The 20997-nt window shown below is 43.9% G+C and overlaps 1 protein-coding gene across 1 annotated transcript; it reads right to left on the reverse strand.

Moving 5' to 3' along the window:
• Positions 1-6075: 6075 nt before the first annotated feature.
• On the reverse strand, positions 6076-19595 carry CRKL (CRK like proto-oncogene, adaptor protein). The gene is made up of 3 exons (XM_030218606.1): positions 19034-19595; positions 15665-16121; positions 6076-8361 (listed from the first exon to the last, which is right to left on the reverse strand). Exons 1-3 carry the CDS (start codon positions 19342-19344, stop codon positions 8227-8229), a joined length of 903 nt encoding a protein of 300 aa, XP_030074466.1. The 5' UTR covers positions 19345-19595; the 3' UTR covers positions 6076-8226.
• Positions 19596-20997: the final 1402 nt, after the last annotated feature.

Here is a 20997-nt window from a genome sequence, read left to right on the forward strand (position 1 = left end):
TTTCTTCACCCAACGTGTAATTAGACTCTGGAATTCGTTGCCAGAGAACGTGGTACGGGCGGTTAGCTTGACGGAGTTTAAAAAGGGGTTAGATAGATTCCTAAAGGACAAGTCCATAGACCGCTATTAAATGGACTTGGAAAAATTCCGCATTTTTAGGTATAACTTGTCTGGAATGTTTTTACGTTTGGGGAGCGTGCCAGGTGCCCTTGACCTGGATTGGCCACTGTCGGTGACAGGATGCTGGGCTAGATGGACCTTTGGTCTTTCCCAGTATGGCACTACTTATGTACTTATGAGCATTTCTATAGCGCTACAAGGCATAAGCAGCGCTGCACAAACAAAAGAAATACAGTCCCTGCTCAAAGAGCTTACAATCTAATAGACAAAAAATAAAGTAAGCAAATCAAATCACTTATTGTGTACAGGAAGGAGGAGGGTAGGTGGAGGCAGGTGGTTACAAGTGGTTACGAGTCAAAAGCAATGATAAAGAGGTGGGCTTTCAGTCTAGATTTAAAGGTGGCCAAGGAAGGGGCACGACGTAGGGGCTCAGGAAGTTTATTCCAGGCGTAGGGTACAGCGAGACAGAAGGCGCGAAGTCTGGAGTTGGCAGTAGTACCTGGCAGAAACCCAATTAGAAGCCTTCTAGCAGTAGGGTCAGATCCCTCATCTACAACGGAGGGCAGAAATACTTCCTAGTTAACATGGAAGGGAGAAATCACCTTGGGAAGAAAGGAAAGAACACTGTGTGTGCCGAATCCTCCAAAAAAGAGATAAGAGTCATGACCAAAAAGAGCCTGAAGCTCCAAAACTCTCCTGGCTGCCAAAATTGCCACTCTTTTTAAGGTGAGGTCCTTCATTGAGGCTGACCTCAGGGGCTCAAATGGGGCACCCAAGAGGACATTCAGCACTAAATTCAAGTCCCAAGAGGCAAGAGACAGGCGGACAAGAAGATGCAAATTATCAACCCCCACTAAGCTGAGCAGGCAGCCTCCATCTGCATTGCTGCCAGTGGGGGGGGGGGGGGGGGGGGGCACTTCAATATTGTGTTTTCAATTGCTAGGGACAGGCAGGTTCCCTGGAGTCCTGAAGAACTTGCATATGCTTCACTATTGAAAATGTGACAGTGAAACAGAACCCCCCGCTGCAAGACTGTAGGTAGAAAACACCCGCTCAGCTTAGAAGGAACAGTGGCAGCTCCTTTCAAAAACCGAGTGATGTCCCCATGAGAGACCGTGGAAAGACCCAGGATTTTACCCCAGAAACGAGAGGGCTGCCAGCTGAACCTGAATTCCTGCTGTAGGATACTGAGAACTTCTGGAATCTGAGCCTTCCAAGGAGTTAGGGAGCATTGACCATGCCAGCTCTCAAACATCTTCCAAGCCTTGATGTAAACCAGGGAAATGGAAGACTTGCAGACCTTGAATGATGTGGAAATTACAGCAGGCTACAAGTCTTTCCTCTAATTGCCAAAATGTAAGCTAGAAGGAATCCTGATTTTCCATTCCTACTGGACCCTGCCTTAGCAAGCGCGACCTCTGGAAAGGGAAAGCAGCTCATCCACCAACAGTTTAACCAGATTTGCATACCATGGTCTCTGTGGCCTAGCTAGGGCCACTAGAAAGATCAAAAAGGGATACCACATAATCCTGTAAAGCACCCGGCCTATCAGAGGTCAGGGTATCTATCCCGAGCAAGGCCGCTTCTCTCCTGTGATTGAAGAAATAATTTGGCTTGGTAGTGCTGTTTGAGGCCATAAGATTGAAAAAGATGTCTCTACTGGTCCAGAAACTGCTGAAAAGCTGTTTGCCCTAGCTCCCACTCCCCCAGATTCAATAGAGATTGACGGAGTCCACCTGAATGTTGTTAATACCAGCTATGTGAACTGCTGACAAGGCCAGAAATCTTCCTCTGCCCAGTGACAAAGGGCTGCAGTTTCCAAGGCCAATGCCTACCTCGTAGTGCCACTCTGCTTGTTGATTTAGGCTACCACTGTGGCATTGTCTGCCATCACCTGGATGCCCAAATCAGGGGGAGGAACTCCACCAGAGCCAACCTAATCGACCTGGTTTCCAAAGTTTCACTGCATAAAATCCACTGTAGTATTTGGCAACCCATCTCAAAAATCCCCAATAACATTAGTCACCAATTCTTATTATTTAAGTTACATAGGGTAGAAAAAGCCTCAGAGATCAGGGTAGCTATTTTTAGTATATTTCAATACTTTATGCTCCATGTTCTTCAATCATAGGTGGAAAAAAATACCTCCCCTTATTTTCATAAATACAAAACTAGGATATGTAGCATCTTTCAAAAAATGATACTCAAATATATGTGAAATAAAGTTCCACTTAACCAACCCCATATACCTGCGATTACTGTCCACATCACAAATTGTGTGTTGTGAGTTGAGGTGTAGTGTTAATGGTTTGTGGAATGGGCTTTGACTCGGGGGGGGGGGGGGGGGGGGGGGGGGGGGGGGGGGGGGGGGTCCTTTTACCAAGCTGTGGTAAAAAGGATCCTGCAGTAGCGGTGGATGCCGTTTTTGCCATACGCCAGGGTCCTTTTTATCACAGTGGGTAAAAAGCCCCTAAAAAAAATAGACATGGCTATGCAGTAAGATTATTCTTACCCCATGGCCATGTGGGGGTGGGGGGAGCACTTACCGCCATCCATTAAGGTGGCAGTAAGGGCTTCCGCGGTAACCCAGCGGTAATTGGGCAGTGCAGATTACTGCCGGCTTAACGTCGCACTAGAAATTACAGAACTATTTTCTGTAGCACCAGCAATGGCGTGCACTTGAGGGGGAACTACTGACTGTTCCAGGTTGCCATGCAGCAACCCTTTAATAAAAAAGCTGCGTACGTCTCTATCGAGATAGACATAGGGAAACCACTGCTTGCCCTGGGATTGGTAGCATGGAATGTTGCTACTATTTGGATTTCTGCCAGACATCCTGGGGTACTTCCAGTATCTATCTACTTCTTCTGGGGTGAAAGGATACAAGCTGTAAGGCACTGGCCTGTACTGCTGGGAGCTAGGTCAGAAACTAGGAGCACCAGCTTGAATAACCAACTATCTGCTAGACAGAGAAATACTGGCGTTTTCTAATGAGCACCAGCCCCCTTATACCAGTGTGTTCATTGGAAAAGATCAGTTTCTCTACCTCCATCTGCTGGTAGGAGGCGATAATAATCCACTTGTTCAGGATGGTACAGCCCAGATGCTATGGAAGTAGTTTATTTATTTCTTGATATACTGCACTTACTGCTCAATAGCACAACAGTACAGTTTACAATCACAAATACTATAAAAGGTGAAAAGGGAATAAAATAATGAAATGGGAGAGAACAGAAAAATGGAGGAAGACAATTTCTAGAAGCCTCTTTAACACGGGATGCTTCACACAATGAGTGTGCCATCACTGCCAAAACTTGTGTGAGAAAGCTTTTCTAGCTTAGCACTTTCTCAAAGCTTTTGAGTTGCTCCACTGCATGCAGTCTTTTAATTCATCTTGAGTAGACTACAACTCCTGGGGGAATGTGAGAACTTGTATTCTGGTGTCCACAAAGAACATATGCTACAGGTAAGTAACTTGTGGATAAGCAGGATAGCAAGTCCTCACAGCAAGGATTTTTTTTTTTTTTGGGGGGTGGGGGGAGAGGAGGAGGAGAAACAGCCATTATGAAATAGATGGAATACCTGTCCAGGCCATGCAGAGTTGCTGATGGGTAACAGCCTGACAATTTAGAGTTGAGCCACAGGGAGAGGTCATAAAGACATCTAGAACCAGACAGGCAAGCTCCATGGAGTACCCCCCCCTCAACCACTTCCAGAACCTCTGGATCTAAGGCAATGCAAACCTACTCATTGCATAAGAGAGACAACCTGCACTAGAAACAAATGAGGAACACCTCACTGAGCAGCTGCAGGCCTGCCTGTGGGACCTGAGGGCCTGGCTCACTTGGGGTCTTGAAAGGGCCTGCCACAGCACCATCAATGAGCAGGAAGCCAGACTGACCACATTATATAGAATGTCTGCCCAAAAAGGCATCCTGGACTCCAGGCGAAAAATCTCCAGGGACTCCAGCAACTGCTGGAACCAATGCAGTATGGAGTTACCTAATCGCCACAGCAACCTGAACGCTGGATCCCCCACTGAAAAGGCCAGGTGGAGCTGCTGCTCCACATTCTTTCATGGAGCTCCGTGAGGGCAAAGCCCCCTTGTACAGGTACTGTGGTCATCTGTGTAACCGCCATAACCATGGCAAACACCCTCAGGAAGACCCAACACTTCTCAACCCCATGAGAGAAGGTATAGAGATGACCAAGACCCAGTGATCCCGAGGGCGCTATCAGAGAACTCCCACTCCTCCCTCAAGTGGATGAGGGCCTTATGGAGCGGAAAACACTTCAGGGGTCCCCAAGGAGCCCGCTGCAGGAGGCTTAAGGATAGCCAAGGCCCCAGTGACCTCATCTATGAGACAAAACAGCACCTCATGATAAAGGAGTCTGAACCCATGGGACTGATCCTCCCAATAGGGAGGTCCTTGGAACTGGAGTACACAGGAGACTGGGAGCCCAAGGGGACCAGAGTCCTCCTCCATTCCCTCCGAAGAACCCAGACCCTCCAGAATGACCAGATTTTCCTCAGCACTGAGACTTCAATAGAGGGCCCCCCACTGATCCCTTCAGGCTCCCCCCCCCCCTCCAAGAAGATGAGAGTTAGGGCTGGGATTAGGTCTCAAGAGGGGACCTGTGCAGGCCCTGCTTAACAAACTGGGTCAAGCTCTGGAGCCAAAAATCACCAGGGCCCCTAGGAACCTGGGGTGGACAAGAATGACAAAGCCCATCACTTTACCAGGGAAATTTTCTCTGTCCGAGTGAATTGAGAGAAAAGAGAGGATTCTAACCACCCATTTGTCCCAGCAGGAACAGTGTGCGAGATCAATGTATCCATTTTTGCTAAGGGAGGGGGGAGGAGAGGGAACAGAACATGTAAAATGCTCACAGAAAGACAGAATAAAACACATTTACACTATAAAAATAATCCCATTACCCATGCTCAGCTGCTGGCTCTGAAGGCCATGTAGCATGCCCTACCCCATGGCAGATGTGCACTGTTCTATCTGACTGCCCTGGCCTACCTCAGCTGGAGGCTCCAGTATCTCTGCTGTCCCCAGATCTCTGGGTGCACCTAGAGGGAAATTATATACTTAGCACTTTAGAATAGCAATAGCCTCTGACAAAGGGAATAAAGCTAGCCAGGCCAATTGAACACGTATATATAATTTTTGTATATATGTGCTGCTGAAGTGAGCACTTTTGGAAAGCCTGGGAACTGCAGGGGGAACCTGTGGGGAATACATCCAAACAGAGTGAAAAGGCAAGAGGGGTGGGAGACCTGCACCCCTTGGACAGAGACAAAGCCTAACACAGTGGCACTAAGAAGCATGACTGGGGGCTGCAGAGCCAAGCTCAGAGCTCAACCAGGTACTGTCCCAAGACTGACCTCGCAAAGGCAGTTAGGCTCCATCATGTTGTGCGTTAGCATAGCCTAAACTCTGCTGAAGGTAGAAAAATATTGGAGTGTTCCAGGGAGCACCTCTGCTTATGCTGGTAAATCACTGGCAAAATTCAGTTCTCTCTACCTCCAACTGCTGGTAAGAAGGGATAACACCCATTGGTTCAGAATGGTGGAGTCAAAACTGAGAAATAAAATCATCTTACCATTTCTAATACCCAGCAACAGAACTACTACAGCATGGTGGACAATGCATATGATGCCCAAGAATGGAGAAACTGATTTTCATAAACAGTGCCACGATAAAAAAAAAAAAAAAAAAAAAGCACTAAGCTAGTAAAACTAAAGAGAACCCCTTCCTCTACAGCTTGTGAAAGTTTCCTATGTGCGTTTACTGTGGCTCTAATTCCACCTTGATATACGGATAGGAGGAAAGAGCAGTAGAATCTCTCCAAGATGTAACACCCGGGGTAATGAAGGCTGGTGTAAAAACAGCAAAATAACAGACAATGCAAGTTTTCTAAGAATATAAGTCATTTAATACTGTTAATACATAGCACAAAAAATGGCCCCCCCTTCCCACCCATGTTAAAAAGCTTACAGTGCTGAAGAGTGATGTTTTAAACGTTTAATAAGCACAAAACAATTCTGTGGAGTCTGCCTCTCCTTCTGCCACACAAGGACATGCATACTGCATAAAATGAAGGTGGCAGTAACAGCCAGTATGCTGGAGAGCACATGCATGCCCTGTTTCAGAGGCAGCCACCAATTATTTTAGAAACATCAGTTCCAGATTGTTAATACAGTATAAAAATTACAATTCACAGGCAACCACAAATGGCACAACAACACATCGTCTTTACAAAAATAAAGAACAGGCTTCAGGCACCCAAAACCAGGCAGAGATTCCCTTTACACATACCTGCCCAACTTTTGTAAACTGTCAAAAGTGACATCTTGACCCATTCATTTCCAAAAGCACTAAAGCCAGGCCTGTCTACCTTGCCACAGGAAGCCTTCAGGCAGCCCAGGCTTCAATAGGGATCTTCTCTTGCTAGCTCTTGTCATTTGAATTCCATGAAAACCATGATTAGTATGTCCCAGTTAACAGTGCACTGCTGCATTCAAAGTGACAAAGGAATATTTCACATGTTGGATCTACAGTGATGCTGCACAAACCTAAACACTAATAAAGCAGGATACGCTAAACTAAACCTTAAAAAAAAAGGGGACTGTTCCAAGTAGATTATATGCAACCTGATATTCAAATAAGATATGGAGAAAACCTTTACAGGTGCACTTTGTTCTATTACAGCAACCCTTAAGGTACTTATACTGGACTCTCCACTGCTTCTAAAATCAGATTATAAAAGGCAGCAAACTCAAGATCTAGAAACAGGATTTAAAAAAAAAAAAAAAAGCTCTATTTCTATAATTCTTCTCACTTCCATTTTTTTAAAGTTGCTTGACCACAATGGAAGATGCTCCAAACACATCAGTGGTAGGCAGAATGCGCCTGAGCCCCCCCACCGCCTCCACTCACAAATATAGCAGTAAGCATATTAGCTTGGTCCAAAGATGCAGTGAGCCCACAACACTACATCTGTGAAGGAAGGAGACAAGTGTGGCTTAAGCGGAATATTAAAAATAGATTATATCTTCCAGCAGTTTCCCCTCACTTTTCATACCTCACATAAGATTCTACATAAATATCTAGACAGGAACTACAACTAGCTACAACTTAGGTGAAAATTTAGTGCCGCTGAAATATTCAACATTTTCAGTAGTAGATCAGCATAATTAAGGGCTGAAGTATAACATTTTAGGAAAGGACATATTTAGGTCTGCACATCCAACAAGTTCAATTCCAAGGCCTGAATGCTACATGGAGAGTCTTCCTTAACCTGTAAAGGATGTCAGGCACACTGATTTTTCCAATATTCTAGATTAGCAGCCAACAGACTGGTAGAGGTGTTAAAAAAAAAAAAAAGGCAGTTACAAAATGTAGAATGGTTTAGAGTCATTCTAAGCAAGAAAAGTGTTTCCCTGTAAAAGGTCAAGTTCTACAGTTACCGTGGATGACCTTCTGGGCTGTGCATATTCAGTAACTGGCAGAATGGACACTTTCATACAAGTGAAAGCCACAGTGTCAAGGCAGTTACTTATTACCCCTGTTTTAAATCCCATCCCACAAAATGGATTCTTAAAATGCTCCGAGGCAAGTATAACTTGTATGCCAAAACTGCTCAGTTGCTATCAGTGGTCTTCACTGGCTCCAGTAATATTCTGTCCAAAAAGTTGCTTCTTAGTGAATTCTTCTGTCTCCTGGTCCTGAACCCGACCCTTCCTCCTCAAGCCCAACTCTGTCCAATGAAAACTAGGAGACTAAGACTGCCATTTGTTCTTAGATGCCTATTAACTGGAAAAGCTGATTGTAGCCACCATCATGCCAATGATTCACCTGTGTGAATTCATCAGCATTTTATAGCTGGTGGCCTACAAATAAGATCTAAGATGCAACTGTCTTAGAGACAAACAGCTATAGTACAAGCATCAGGCAAACTTAGCCATGTGCATTCCAAAAGGTATGCTAATGTCAGAGCCACCAAACTGCAAGCGTGCCTGTGAATTGTGTGCTCATGTCTCATGGGATGCTAACAAGACAGAAAAAAGGAAGCAGCAACACAACATGGAGGACTGCATCATTCATTTTCATCTGGATTTTGAGGATCAACAATTTTGACGTGTGTAAAAGGAAAGAGCCCTTTCCGGCCATTCACTTCTCCTTCCCACTGACCATTGATATTCATTCTTGTAACTTTTACTATATCACCAACCTGCAAAAAAAAAAAAAAGAACAAGACAAAAATCAGTTGGACTGACCCGATGAGTTATTTCAACAGCAATTTAGGCAAGTAGGATAAAAATCAAGCCATTTCAAAATACAAACTAGGTGATTCAGCCCCAAGGATTTTGTTTTGGAATACATTAACTACCACAAACGTTACAATATTCAGGACTGGAAATATCCTGAGCACCTGGAATGTACACAGCAAACGGAGTTTATTTCTCCATCTCCCTGCTGCCTGACTAGAGCCGAGGCATTAGGCTTCAAAGAGTTAGTTTATATTTGGTTCATTAGCGCACCTTAAAATGTAGTTAACATTAACATGATTTAACACATTAAAACATTAAGAATAATCTGAAATGAAAAATGATGAAGAATCAAAACCTGTCATTCACTTGCCTAGCGGGCAAGGATGAGGTTTGTACAACACACAAACACACACACACACACACACACACACACACACACACACACAGAAAGGGATTATATTGAGTACATTCTTAACATACACTAACAGAATCAAATGAGCTGAAGAGTTTTGTTTTTGTTTTAATCCTGGTCTCTAATAACTGCCTGAAATTTAATTGTTCTAAATATTTCACAACTTTTTTTTTTATTTTGTAGGAAATGTTAACCTAGTAGACGCAGGCCAAGTTCTTTAATGCACAGTACCATCCCAAAAGACTGTAACAGCAGCCATACTGGGTCAGACCTAAGGTCCATCAAGCCCAGTATCTTGTTCCTAACAGTGGCCAATCCAGGTCAGAAGTGCCTGGCAAGATTCCATGCTACCAACCCCCAGGGATAAGCAATGGCCTTCCCCAGGTCTATCTTACTCTTTTGACTATATTCAGGAACGTGTCCAAATAAATCTGTACTGAACTCGGCTACCTTTCTTTTAGCAAATCCTCTGGCCACAAGTTCCAAAGTTCAAGTGGGAAAAAAATTCTGTTTTAAATGGTATTATTTTGTGCATATCTTTTAGTCTTTGTATTGTTTTGAAAGTGGACTACTAATATGAGTGTATTTCCACAATACTGACAGCGTCTCAGAAAATTTAATCTGAAGTTCACTCCATTTTCTGTAATATTAAACAGCAAGATGACTATCCTTGATGAAAATTATAGGGCACCCCACCTGTATTCCAGAGCTATCTGAACATGTTTTATTTTCAGAGAAGAGGAGCTTAATTGTAAATTAAGCAGCAGAGAACCAAGGAAGCCTGTTCTGTGGCTCTTTGTCATCTTGGGCAAACACAGCCTCAAGTACATGTGGGAAAGAGGAATCCGAATTATAGCTACATCATGCAAGGTTCCACATTAGGAATCACTGACAAAGAAAGAGATCTAGGTGTCATGGTTGATATGTTGAAACCTTCTGCTCAGTGTGCTGCTGTGGTGGCTAAGAAAGCAAATAGAATGTGAGGTATTATTAGGAAAGGAATGGAAAACAAAAATGAGGACGTTATAATGCGGCGACCACACCTCAAATATTGTGTTCAAAGCTGGTCGCCGCATCTCAAAAAAAGATATAGTGGAATTAGAAAAGGTGCAGAGAAGGGCAACGAAAATGATAAAGGGGATGGGACAACTTCCCTTTGCGGAAAGGCTAAAGCGGCTAGGGCTCTTCAGCTTGGAGAAAAGGTGGCTGAGGGGAGATATGATAGAGGTCTATAAAATAAATGAGTGGAACTGAACGGGTAGACGTGAAGCGTCTGTTTACGCTTTCCAAAAATACTAGGACTAGGGGGAATGCGATGAAGCTACAAAGTAGTAAATTTAAAACGAATCGGAGAAACTTTTTCTTCACTCAACGTGTAATTAAAACTTTAGAATTCATTGCCAGAGAATGTGGTAAAGGCGGTTAACTTAGCAGAGTTTAAAAAAAGGTTTGGACGGCTTCCTAAAGGAAAAGTCCATAGACCATTATTAAATTGGATTTGAGGAAAATCCATTATTTCTGGGATAAGCAGTATAAAATGTTTTGTACTTTTTGGGGATCTTGCCAAGTATTTGTGACCTGGATTGGCCACTGTTAGAAACAGGATGCTGGGCTTGATGGACCTTTGGTCTGTCCCAGTACGGCAATACTTATATACAGACTGTAAACACTCTAGGGTACTGTTCTTCAATACAAGACACGAGAGTAAATGGCAGCCCACACAATTTAAGGAGAAATGTTCTTTTCTTTAGTCTGCGACATTGTTCTGAACTAATGGGCGTTATCCCTTCCTACCAGCAGGTGAGGCAGAACTGAATTCTGCCACTAACATCACCTCCCTGGAACATGCTAGTAAGCATCTGTGCAAGCAGCAGTTGCTCCCTTTGTAGTGCACCCAGCCCCAACCACCACTGCAGCTGCACTGATAATCAACAGAGCATATACCATGCCATACTTCTGAAGCACTGAAAAGGAAGCACAGAGAGCACACCCAGAAGTCTGAGCCAAGGCCTTTCAAGGACAGGACTTTAGGACAGTGTTGCTGACTCAAGAAAAGAAAGTTATCAGGTAAGAGACAATTTCTCCTTTCTTAGTGTCAGTTCCACTGTTCTGAACCAATGGGATGTAGCGAACCAGATCTACTGGGTGGGGAAAGACAAGGCCCCACCAGAATGACAGCTCTGCCAAAGTCTGAGCAGTCTCTGGCCAGCACATCCAATCTGCAGTGCTTAGCAAAGGAATGAAGGAACGACAAAACCGCCAGACCTGCACATCTCCTCAGGAAGCAGCCTGATCCCTATTAGAGTGGATTTAGAGCTCCTGAGGCACCGGACAATTCTTGCCAATGTTAGCAGACTCAATCCACCTCGCAATAGATGCCTTCAAGGGCCATAGAAAGATACAAAAAAGGTGGTCCAAAAGACAAAACTCATTTGTCTCCTTGAGGTAACTGGGCAGTCTTCTGAACAGCCAGCTTGTGAAGCCTTCGGTGAGGATCCCTGCACCACAAAGCAGGCAAACAAACCTCCTGATCCACATGGAACAGAGATACCACCTTCAGAAAAAAGGATGGTACCATTGGCAAGGACATGGAATCATCTGATAAAGACAGAAGGGTATCCTGACTCGACCTGCAATTTTGAAAACCTCCTAGTAGAGGTGATAGCCACCAAAATATCATTTGAGAATAAGATTCTTGAGGGAAGCCAAACACAAGGGCTCAAATGGAGCCTTTGACAGTGCCCAGAGGACCAGACTGAGGTCCCAAGAAGAAAGTAAGAGCAAAGAGGGTGGTGCAGATGCACCACCCCCTTCAGAAACAGAGCTCTCTATACAAAGCCAGAGAGATGCCCTTCACTTTCCCCTGACAACTGGACAATGCAGCCACCCTGACTCTCATGGAGCTCAAGGCTAGCCCCTGCTGCAAAAAAAAAAAAAAACCAAACCAGAACTTGAGTCCTCCAGGGAGATAGGGTCTGTTCCCCACACCAGGATACAAACACATGCCAGATCCTAACATAAGCCAGGGATGTAGAGAACCTCCTGGAGCAAAGCTAGGTTGAAGTCACTGTGAGGAAAATCCGCACTTCTGATGCCTCTCTATGGCCATACATAAGCCAAAAGGGTATGACTCTTCCATCTCTACCACACTGTGGGTCCTCCGGTCTGTGAGGCCAATCTGACGCCATCAGCAAAACCAGATGATGAAAACGTGCAATCCTGAGCAACAAGTGGCCAATGAGAGGCCATGGAAGATTCAGAAAGGCTCTGGTACAGTCTTGGCTGGTAGTGGAGCCTTTCTGAATCTTCCATAGAGACAAGCAAGAGCCCTTGCAACTGCAAGGAGAGCACCCGGGAACTCCCATTCTGCTATCAACCAGAAGGACTTTATGGAGTGAAAAATGCTTTAGGGCCCCAAGGGACCAGCTGTGGGAGGCTTAAACATAGCCAAGGCCTCAGCAACCTCATCTAAGAGACTGGACTGGGAGCCCAAGCGGACCTACAGTCCTCCTCCATTCCCCCCAAAATGTCTAAATACACTCTACAGCTGAGACCCCAAAACAGGGCCCCTGTCAATCCCCTTGGGGCCCCCCACCAAGAGTGAGGTTTAGGTTAAGGGCTAGAACTATTCCCAAGAGAGAAGCTGTGTAGGACCTGCTTAACTATTTGGGTCAAGCTTAGGAGCCAAAAAACCATAAGACCCCTCTGGAACCCTCCCTTCAGAGGAACTCTGGATGGCCAGGAATAAAAAAGCCTGTCACATGACTAGGGATTTGTTCTCCCTGTCTGAGCAAATTGAGAGATGAGAGGATTCAAACTGCCAATATGCTTTGGCAGTCACACTTTGACAGAGAAATGTACCTATTTGATCTGAAAGGGGGTGGGGGGTGGAAGAACAGCACATGTAAAATGCTCACCGAGAGAAAAGACTGAATAAGTCCAAATTTACACATTATAAAAATAATTATCCCTGCTCAGCTGCTGGTTCTGTAGGCCATGCAGCATGTCCTATCCCATGACAGATACATGTGACCTGCCTAACTGCCCCACTCTACCTTGGCCCGCCTTTCTGGGTACACCTACAGGGAAATTCCCTACCTAGTAACTTTGTCAGGGGCTAATGCTATTGTAAAGGGCATGAAGCTAGCCAGGCCAATTGAATAATTTTTTTTGTTTGTGCTACCAAAGTGAGCACTTTTGGAAAGCCTGGGAGCTGCAGGGGGAGCCTGTGAGGAATACACCCAAACAGGATGAACAGGCAAGATGGGTGGGGAGATGGGGACTCGCACCCCTCAGGCAAAGGCAAAGCCTCACACAGTGGCACTTAGAAGTGCGACTGGGGGCTGTGGCGCCAAGCTCCGAGCTCAACCATGTACCATTTTTAGACAGTGGCCATTAGGCTTGATCACACTGTGCGGCCATGGCCTGCAGAGCAGGGAGCTAGGTCAGGGACAGGTGCACTGTTAGCACAGTCTGCCACCTGCAAGATGGAGAAAGATACTGGAACATTCTAGGGAGCACCTCAACTTATGCTGGTGATGTCACTGGCAACATTCAGTTCTCTACTTCCACCTGCTTGTAGGAAGGGATAACACCCTTTGGTTCAGAACAGTGGAGCCGATGCCAAAAAACTTTTTTTTTGGTTAGGTACATGCTTTGCAAAAAAAAAAAAAGGAGGCAAATCATTAATGGTGTAACTTCCCAGAGAGCTGGGGTTAATGCAGCTATGAACACCACACCCTACCTTGGTTATATCTGAAGTATTATAGATATAGTACAGTCACAGCAAGTATCCACAGCCTCAGGGAGTATTACCCATTACTCCCACTCCTCCAGACCTGGCTCAAAGCAAAAACGCCATTCCTGCCCAACTTTACATTTCCTGTAATATTTACTAGTGTTGTACAACCAAGGAAACAGTTACCAAGTGAACACTTGTTCTGACAAGTTTGTGCAGAACTGGCTCATTTGTATAAGGAATCACAAACAGACAAACTTCAGAAATCAGTTCTTATACCATTAAACACCAAGCCTGAATCTCCAGCAATACTCAATTAACCCTGATGAAAGGTGGCACATAATCTAATCACTTGATTACATTTTTCTCAAACTACATCTGACCACTGTCTTTCAGGTAGAGATTACATTCAGGAATACTGCTTAGTTAGCCAATGTTGAGCAAGAGCGGCAGGGCAATGTCAGTTTCCGTCTTTCCTTTCCAGTGTCAAAAGTCAGCATATTTTGTATTTTAATATTTCATCCTGATTTGAAAACAATAGTTTAGGTAGACTTGCTGCTATGAAACATCTGCTCCGATTGTAATACATTAAGTGTGCAATATTAGCAGACAAAGCCTTTAAATCCCTCTGAAAACAATGGTGCCTCCCCAGTCCACTACTATAAAACTTAGTAGCTCATTTGCAACAAACCCAAGGAAAATATCTAGAACTGGGATATAAAACTACCAGACAAATGATTTAAAGATAACTAAGAAAGTCCGTTACGGAGAGACTCTAGTCTCACATACACATTCCTGGCATTCCCAAAAATCAATGCATCATGGCAGTGGTGAAAAAAAAAAAAAAGGATCTATACACTATTATTTAAAAGAATCCCTACTAATGCCTTCATAAGCAGCAGGACCTCCAACAGTGGTAACTAATTTTAATGAAAGTAATCGCAACATATTCATCTCACTAAAATACTTGGTCCCAACTCAGTTACCCCTCCCTTCCTCTTCCTAACATTGTCACTGCACTGCTATCCTAGGCTGAGAGCCATCCAACCTGACTCCTTTCTGAATCTTACAGCCATGGAGCCTCTGACTCACACCACACAATGACCACAATATTGTGCCTTGGAGCATTAAATGGGATTAGTTCACCTATCCCAGGTGCATCAGCACGTTTCGAGTAAGTTTGTTACTATCCCACAGACCTACTTTGAGGGGAAGTTGATAATTATTAGTTATTATGGATGCTATGGTCAAAGCAAACTAGAAATGTTTTACTCTGGAAAACTTCTGCTCCCAGAATTATAGCACAGTTCTTCGGGGCTGCTCCAAATTTATGGAATAGCCTACCACAGGAATTAAAGGTGACAACTCTACATTTCTGTCATATTTTTAAAGCCCTGGTTGTTTGGCAATTTTGCCCATTAGATGAAGATATGTGTATTAGATAGGGCTTAACAGTGATTTTTAGTTTGTGGTTGATTAAAAAACCATGCAAGTACTCTGAATAGACAGTTTGATCTATTTAGATTTTTCATAAGCTGAATGCCTACAATGTGTCTAACCCAATTGACACAGTTATGTTTGACAGTAATCTACAACTAATTACTTTTCAGAGTTCATTTTAACAACTGTGCTCTGGAAAGGTAATACCCAATTGAAAACAGAAGATGCCTTTACACACCCGCCTGGGACCACTATTAGTACTACCAGGGAACTAACTATAGAAGCAAGAGAATGCTAGTTTCATGCACAGAATTTAGAAGGCACCCATGCTAATGCTATAGTTAAATGGTAGCCAGCCTGTCTAGTAGAGCAGCAGGCTGACAAACCAGGTAAGCAAGGGTTCTAATCCCACACCTGATCCTTGTGATCTCAGGCAAGTCACTTAACCCTCTACAGCCTTAAATACAGTTAGACTGCAAGCCCTGCAGGTGCAGGGAATTATCTAATGTACCTTAATCTAACTCATCAAGCTACCTCCAAATAAATTCTAGGAATACAAGTTACAATGTTTCTCCCAAACTCCACCGACATATAATATCCCAAGCCACATGTGTTTGGGTGCTTAGTATCACCTTTCTACATGATCCTTATTTATATAGACAACATAACTTACCTCCAGTGCCAGAGCAGTCTTGTCATAAGCACACGGTACTCTCTTCTGAACAGCCTTTGCATAGACAGGTCCATTCTGTATTGATGGAAGCGGGCTGACTACAGCTCCAGGTGTGCTGGATAAGGTGGGCAAGGGGTTAGGTGTTTGAGGCTGAGCGTAGGCATGGGCAGGCTCTGGAATTCCATAGCTATTAGAATTCCTACTCCCAGGCTTAGAGGATCTGATCAGCTTTTCCACATAAGGGACAGGGATCATCCCAACACGACCATCTTTGTTCCGGGCACTCCACCACTGTTCCTCTGGTTTTTCCACAATTATCAATATCTCACCCTTCTTAAATGCCAGGTCCTCAGCATCATTTCCATGGAAGTCATATAAAGTTCGAACATATTCCACATTTTCTTCTGAAGCTGGCATGTTTGGGATAGTCCCACATCCCATTGGTAGGCTTGGATACCTAAACAGAAAATGTTTCATTCACCAGTGAAATCAACACAAACTTGGGGACCTATTTACTAAATGTTTTCTCACATTTTGGGTCTGTGGGAAATGCTCAGTAAACAGATCTTAGTCAGAAATAGTAATACTACAAATTGAGATCAGAAACTGAAAATAAGTTCAGTCACTGGTATCCTAGGAATTATTAAGGGCCTTGTTTACAAAGGTGTACTAGCGTTTTTAGCACACGCTAAAAGCTAGAGTCGCTCGTCCGCTCTTATGGGCGACTTAGCGCTGCTTAGTGAACAGGGCCCTAAGGTGGTCATTGTAAAAGCTGTCATGACTGTGCATAATTATACATTAATAGGCAAACTCTAAATTACACTATCTGCAGATAAAGGTATTATGTGATGCTAACCTAAAAGCTGAATTTTATTAGGATTTATTTAGCGCATTAAAAAAACAAATTTCACCCAAGTTGATGCACAGCAAGAACTGAACATAGGTAACAATTACAGCAGTAAAAAAAAAAAAAAAATAGTACACAGCATGGCATATTCATGCTACTTAAATTGACGACAAAATATGCAATAAAACATCTTAATAGCATAGGTTGTAAGCAAAGGTAGAACACACAGCTAAGAGTAACTGGAGTTAGAAAATAAAGGGACTAATTTAAAGAATTTTGCATGCAAAGTCAGAAGGGTGCATGAAAATCTCAGCTAGGGTAGATGCAGGTAAGAAGTCCTGCTATAGTTTGTGCAGTCTGTGATAGTTCTAGTGTGACCAGCAGGTTAATTGCTTCTACCATTAAAGATTTGGGAGAAAAGCGCCAAACTTTCACCTGCTTCCTAAAGAGAAGATAGCCTGGCACACCTTGTGCAAGACTGAGTGTGGGAGGTTACTCCTGAAAAGGCTCACTGGTAGGTGTCACATCGTGCAATGACCTTTGGGTATAAAGTCAAGTAATTTCTAAAGGATCAAACTCAAAATGCTATGCGGCAGGAATCCGTTAAGCCAGTGGTTCCCAAACCTGGTCCTGGAGTCACCCCAGCCAGTCAGTCACAATGAATATACAGAGCTTACAATCTAATCAGGACAAATAAGGAATAAGGGAATTACTAAGGTAGGAATGATAAGACATGGGTACTGAACAAGTGAGCAAGGGTTAGGAGTTAAAAGAAGCATCAAAAAGGTGAGCTTTTAGCCTTGATTTGAATACGGCCAGAGATGGAGCTTGATGCACCGGCTCAGGAAGTCTATTCCAGGCACATGGTGCAGCAAGATAAAAGGAACAACGACTGGAGTTAGCAGTGGAGGAGAAGGATGAAGATAACAGAGTGAACAGAGTTCCCAGGGAGGAGTAAGGTAAGAGTGGAGAGGTAGTGAGGAGGTACTTTTTGATGCTGCTTTTAACTCCTAACCCTTGCTCACTTGTTCAGTACCCATGTCTTATCATTCCCATCTTAGTAATTCTCTTATCCATCCTGTTTGTCCTAATTAGACTGTAAGCTTTATAGAGCAGGGCCTGTCTCTTCATGTTCAAGTGTACAGCGCTGCATACATTTAGCAGCGCTATAAAAATAAGTACTAATAAAACCCTGGCCACTTAATTCACTCTGCAGCTCCTCAGTACCTTTCCACTCTTATTTTGAGAGGGACCAGTTGTTTTGAACACTTTACTCCAGTATTGAAAAGTTTACACTGGTTTCCCATTGAGTATTGGGTCCAATTCAAAATAATTTGCCTGGTTAAGATTGACACAACAAGTCTCTGAGACACTGGTGGGATTTCATATCTATCAGCCAAACAGACTGTTAAGATCAGGAACTCAGAAATTACTCTATATGCTATCACATCATTTTATACTGTCTGATGAGTACAGAAATAAGAATTTATACTGCAGGACCAGTATACTGGAATAAATTGCCTCTCAGAATTAGGAATATTACAGGAGAATTCGAGTTTAAAACATTGTTTATTCAGCCCTACAGTTGGGGTAATGAATGATTCAGTACCTTTTTTAGGGTTTTGATTGGTTTTATCAGCTACTGTGTGATGTCATATTGTACACTTTTTTTTTTTACTATGTATGTAGTCAAGTAATCTGCTAAGAACTATGGATTAAGCGGAATGTAAGATCTTAAATAAATAAAATGGAAAAGGGTCTCAACTGTGGTCCCTGATGGCTATAAAGGACCTGGATACCTCAGTAACTAAGCATATCAGAATTCTTAAACCAGATTTGTAACTCCAATACCCATTTGGGAATATCCAAATTTTTCACTAAAGCCTCCATTGCCTCATGTACAAGCTTAGATTATAACTCCCCCCCCCCCCCACCCCGAGAAATACCTATTATACCTGAAAGTAACTCACCTTGAGTTACTATTGAAAAGAGCACAAGTCAAATCCTAATAAAATAAGTCACAGTGGTTACACTAGTTGCACTGCAGGATTAGGGGAAAAGAAATGGGATGTGATATACCACCTTGCTGTAGTTACAATCAAACCAGTTTATATATTATACACAGATATTCGTACCTGGGGCAGTGGGGGGTTAAGTGCCTTGCCCTGCGTCACAAGGAACTGCTGCAGTGGAAACTGAACTGTTCCCCTGTTTCTCTGACCAGTGACTGCACTAACCATACTACTGAAGGATTAGCATCACCTGGTGCTATATACCAAAAGCTGGTCAATTCTGGTTCTCTTAGCGTATTCTAGCAGTATGTTTAACTGGTCACTAGAAACCGAAAAGAAATCGCCTAACCATCTCTGAAAATAGTAAATGAGGAACGTTTGTGTTAATGATTCTCCAACATAACACAAGCCCTGGCGAAATGCAAAGTCCGCTACCTCGACGGCAGCAGGAAAGCGGAAAGCGAGGGCTCGCCCTGAGCGGCCCTCAAGCAAAACAGCAACAGCTCGTACCTGGGCGCAGGCTCGATCAAGGTAGTGGTGTCCAAATAATGGATCTTGTAGAACTCGAGCAAAGCAGGCAGGTTTTCGAACTCTTGATCGCCGATCTTGAACTTACGGTTGGGCAGCGAGTTGATGATGTAGTGGGAGACCCGGGAGTTCTCGGACACAGACAGCACATAGTCCCCAGGGCATGTAGACGAATCCCGCACTAGGAAGACACCGTGGCGCTGTCCCTGCAATCGCGACTGGGCCTCCTGGCGGGATACGGGCCCGAAGTACCAGCTTGATCGGTCCGACGAGTCGAAGCGGGCAGAGGACATTTTCTGGGCGGGGCCGCTTATTCGGGAAGAGAGGCGGGCAGAGGGAGGAGAGAGGGCGAGCGGGGCCGTAGCCGTCGCCACTCTCACAAGCTCGACGCGCTCCTTTTACTGCAAACACCCACCTCACGTCCCATCCTCCTGTCAACAAGCAGAGCACCGGGACTAACAACAACGTGTAACCGAACCTCTTCACCTACTCCCACCAAAGCGCAACAAAAATGGCGGCGTAGCCTAAGGGATGCACGTCAGAAGCCGCTTGCGCTGCCTACGTCTCGAACGTCTTCATTTTGGGCCAACCAGGGCCCAGCTATCAGTAAATCCCGCCCCATCCTCCCAGCAGTGCCAAAGCACACTCGCACTCCAGCACTTGGAAATCATTGGTCGGCTTGGTTCGGCAGTCCATACCAAACTCACGGTTTAGCCAATCAGATTGCGGAGCACGTGCGGTCCCCCGGTTCAATGAGATCTAGCTCCACCCCCAGCAGGCAGTTGGGTGCGACCAAGTGTATGCAAAACGTTATTTTAACATTTAGCACTTTAACCTGCAGCGTATCTGGCACAGAGATCAAAGCGGGGAAGAGCTTATTGCGCTTATTTTATGACGTGCTGAGCCGTCCACTGGTTCGCTTGCATTTATTCAGATGACATCCTTTTCTAATCATCATTTTGCTAGACCAACTTTTATATAGAAATCGATGTCAAAATGTTTTTTTTACATATTATAAAAATAGGAGAGAGATGGTGTGCAAATTGAGAGGGAGAAGGGAGGTAAGACTAAACGCTCGCAACTGACAAATGATGCCAACAGTACGATCTAGTACTTTTTTTCCCTATTGCATAATCGCCGCCAGAATGTATTGATTTTTTCGTATTATTTTTGCGAATTAAAAAATCTTGTTTAAGTAAATTGTTTATATTCTGTTCATTCCACTGCTCATGGACGATCACAATTGTAGAGATAAAAAGAACGACAATTTCCACGAGCCAATCAGACAAGCAAAAAAAAAATGGGAATGGGCACAAAAAAACAAAACCCAGTAACGTTCAAAAATTTTATTGAATAAAGTAAAGGTGAAGAGCGTAAAATCGGGGGGGGGGGGGTGTTTCGGCTGGAGACAGGAGTCAACATCTAACGAGATTGCTGCTTCTTTTTTTTTTTTTTTTACTTTATAGCTGTTTCTTTATGCTGAAATTGCTTGTTCAATAAGGGTGCATTATGTCCAGATCTGTATTTTGAATCTTCTTCCTACTGCAGAGTTGACTGAGGTTTGATTTAATTAATTTAGCTCCCATTGTATCTGGAGTCAAGGGGGGGATGTGCTCAAAACAATTCAGGCTTGGTTTTAGCCAGTCTAAATGAAATTTTATTTTGCGGTTAATGCATAAATGCACAGAGGCTTTTGGCTACTGCTTTACTGTGCATGGACGCAGTGACCAAAAGTCCTACGCTAATGAGCTCCTTAGTATTAAAATGAGCTCATTATTGATTCCCTCCCTCCACTGCTCATTATACTGGCTCACAAAACCCCCGTTGTTGGTAGGTCTATTGCCAATCACAGTATCAGCCCTTCTGACCCGTGACTTCGCCCCTGCTCAATTAAGACATAGAAGACCGTTTGCTCATCCCCATCCCAGTTCTGCAACAACAGGAAC

The sequence above is a fragment of the Microcaecilia unicolor genome, chromosome 11 (genome assembly GCF_901765095.1).
Source record: "Microcaecilia unicolor chromosome 11, aMicUni1.1, whole genome shotgun sequence".
Classification (NCBI taxonomy): Eukaryota; Metazoa; Chordata; class Amphibia; order Gymnophiona; family Siphonopidae; genus Microcaecilia; species Microcaecilia unicolor.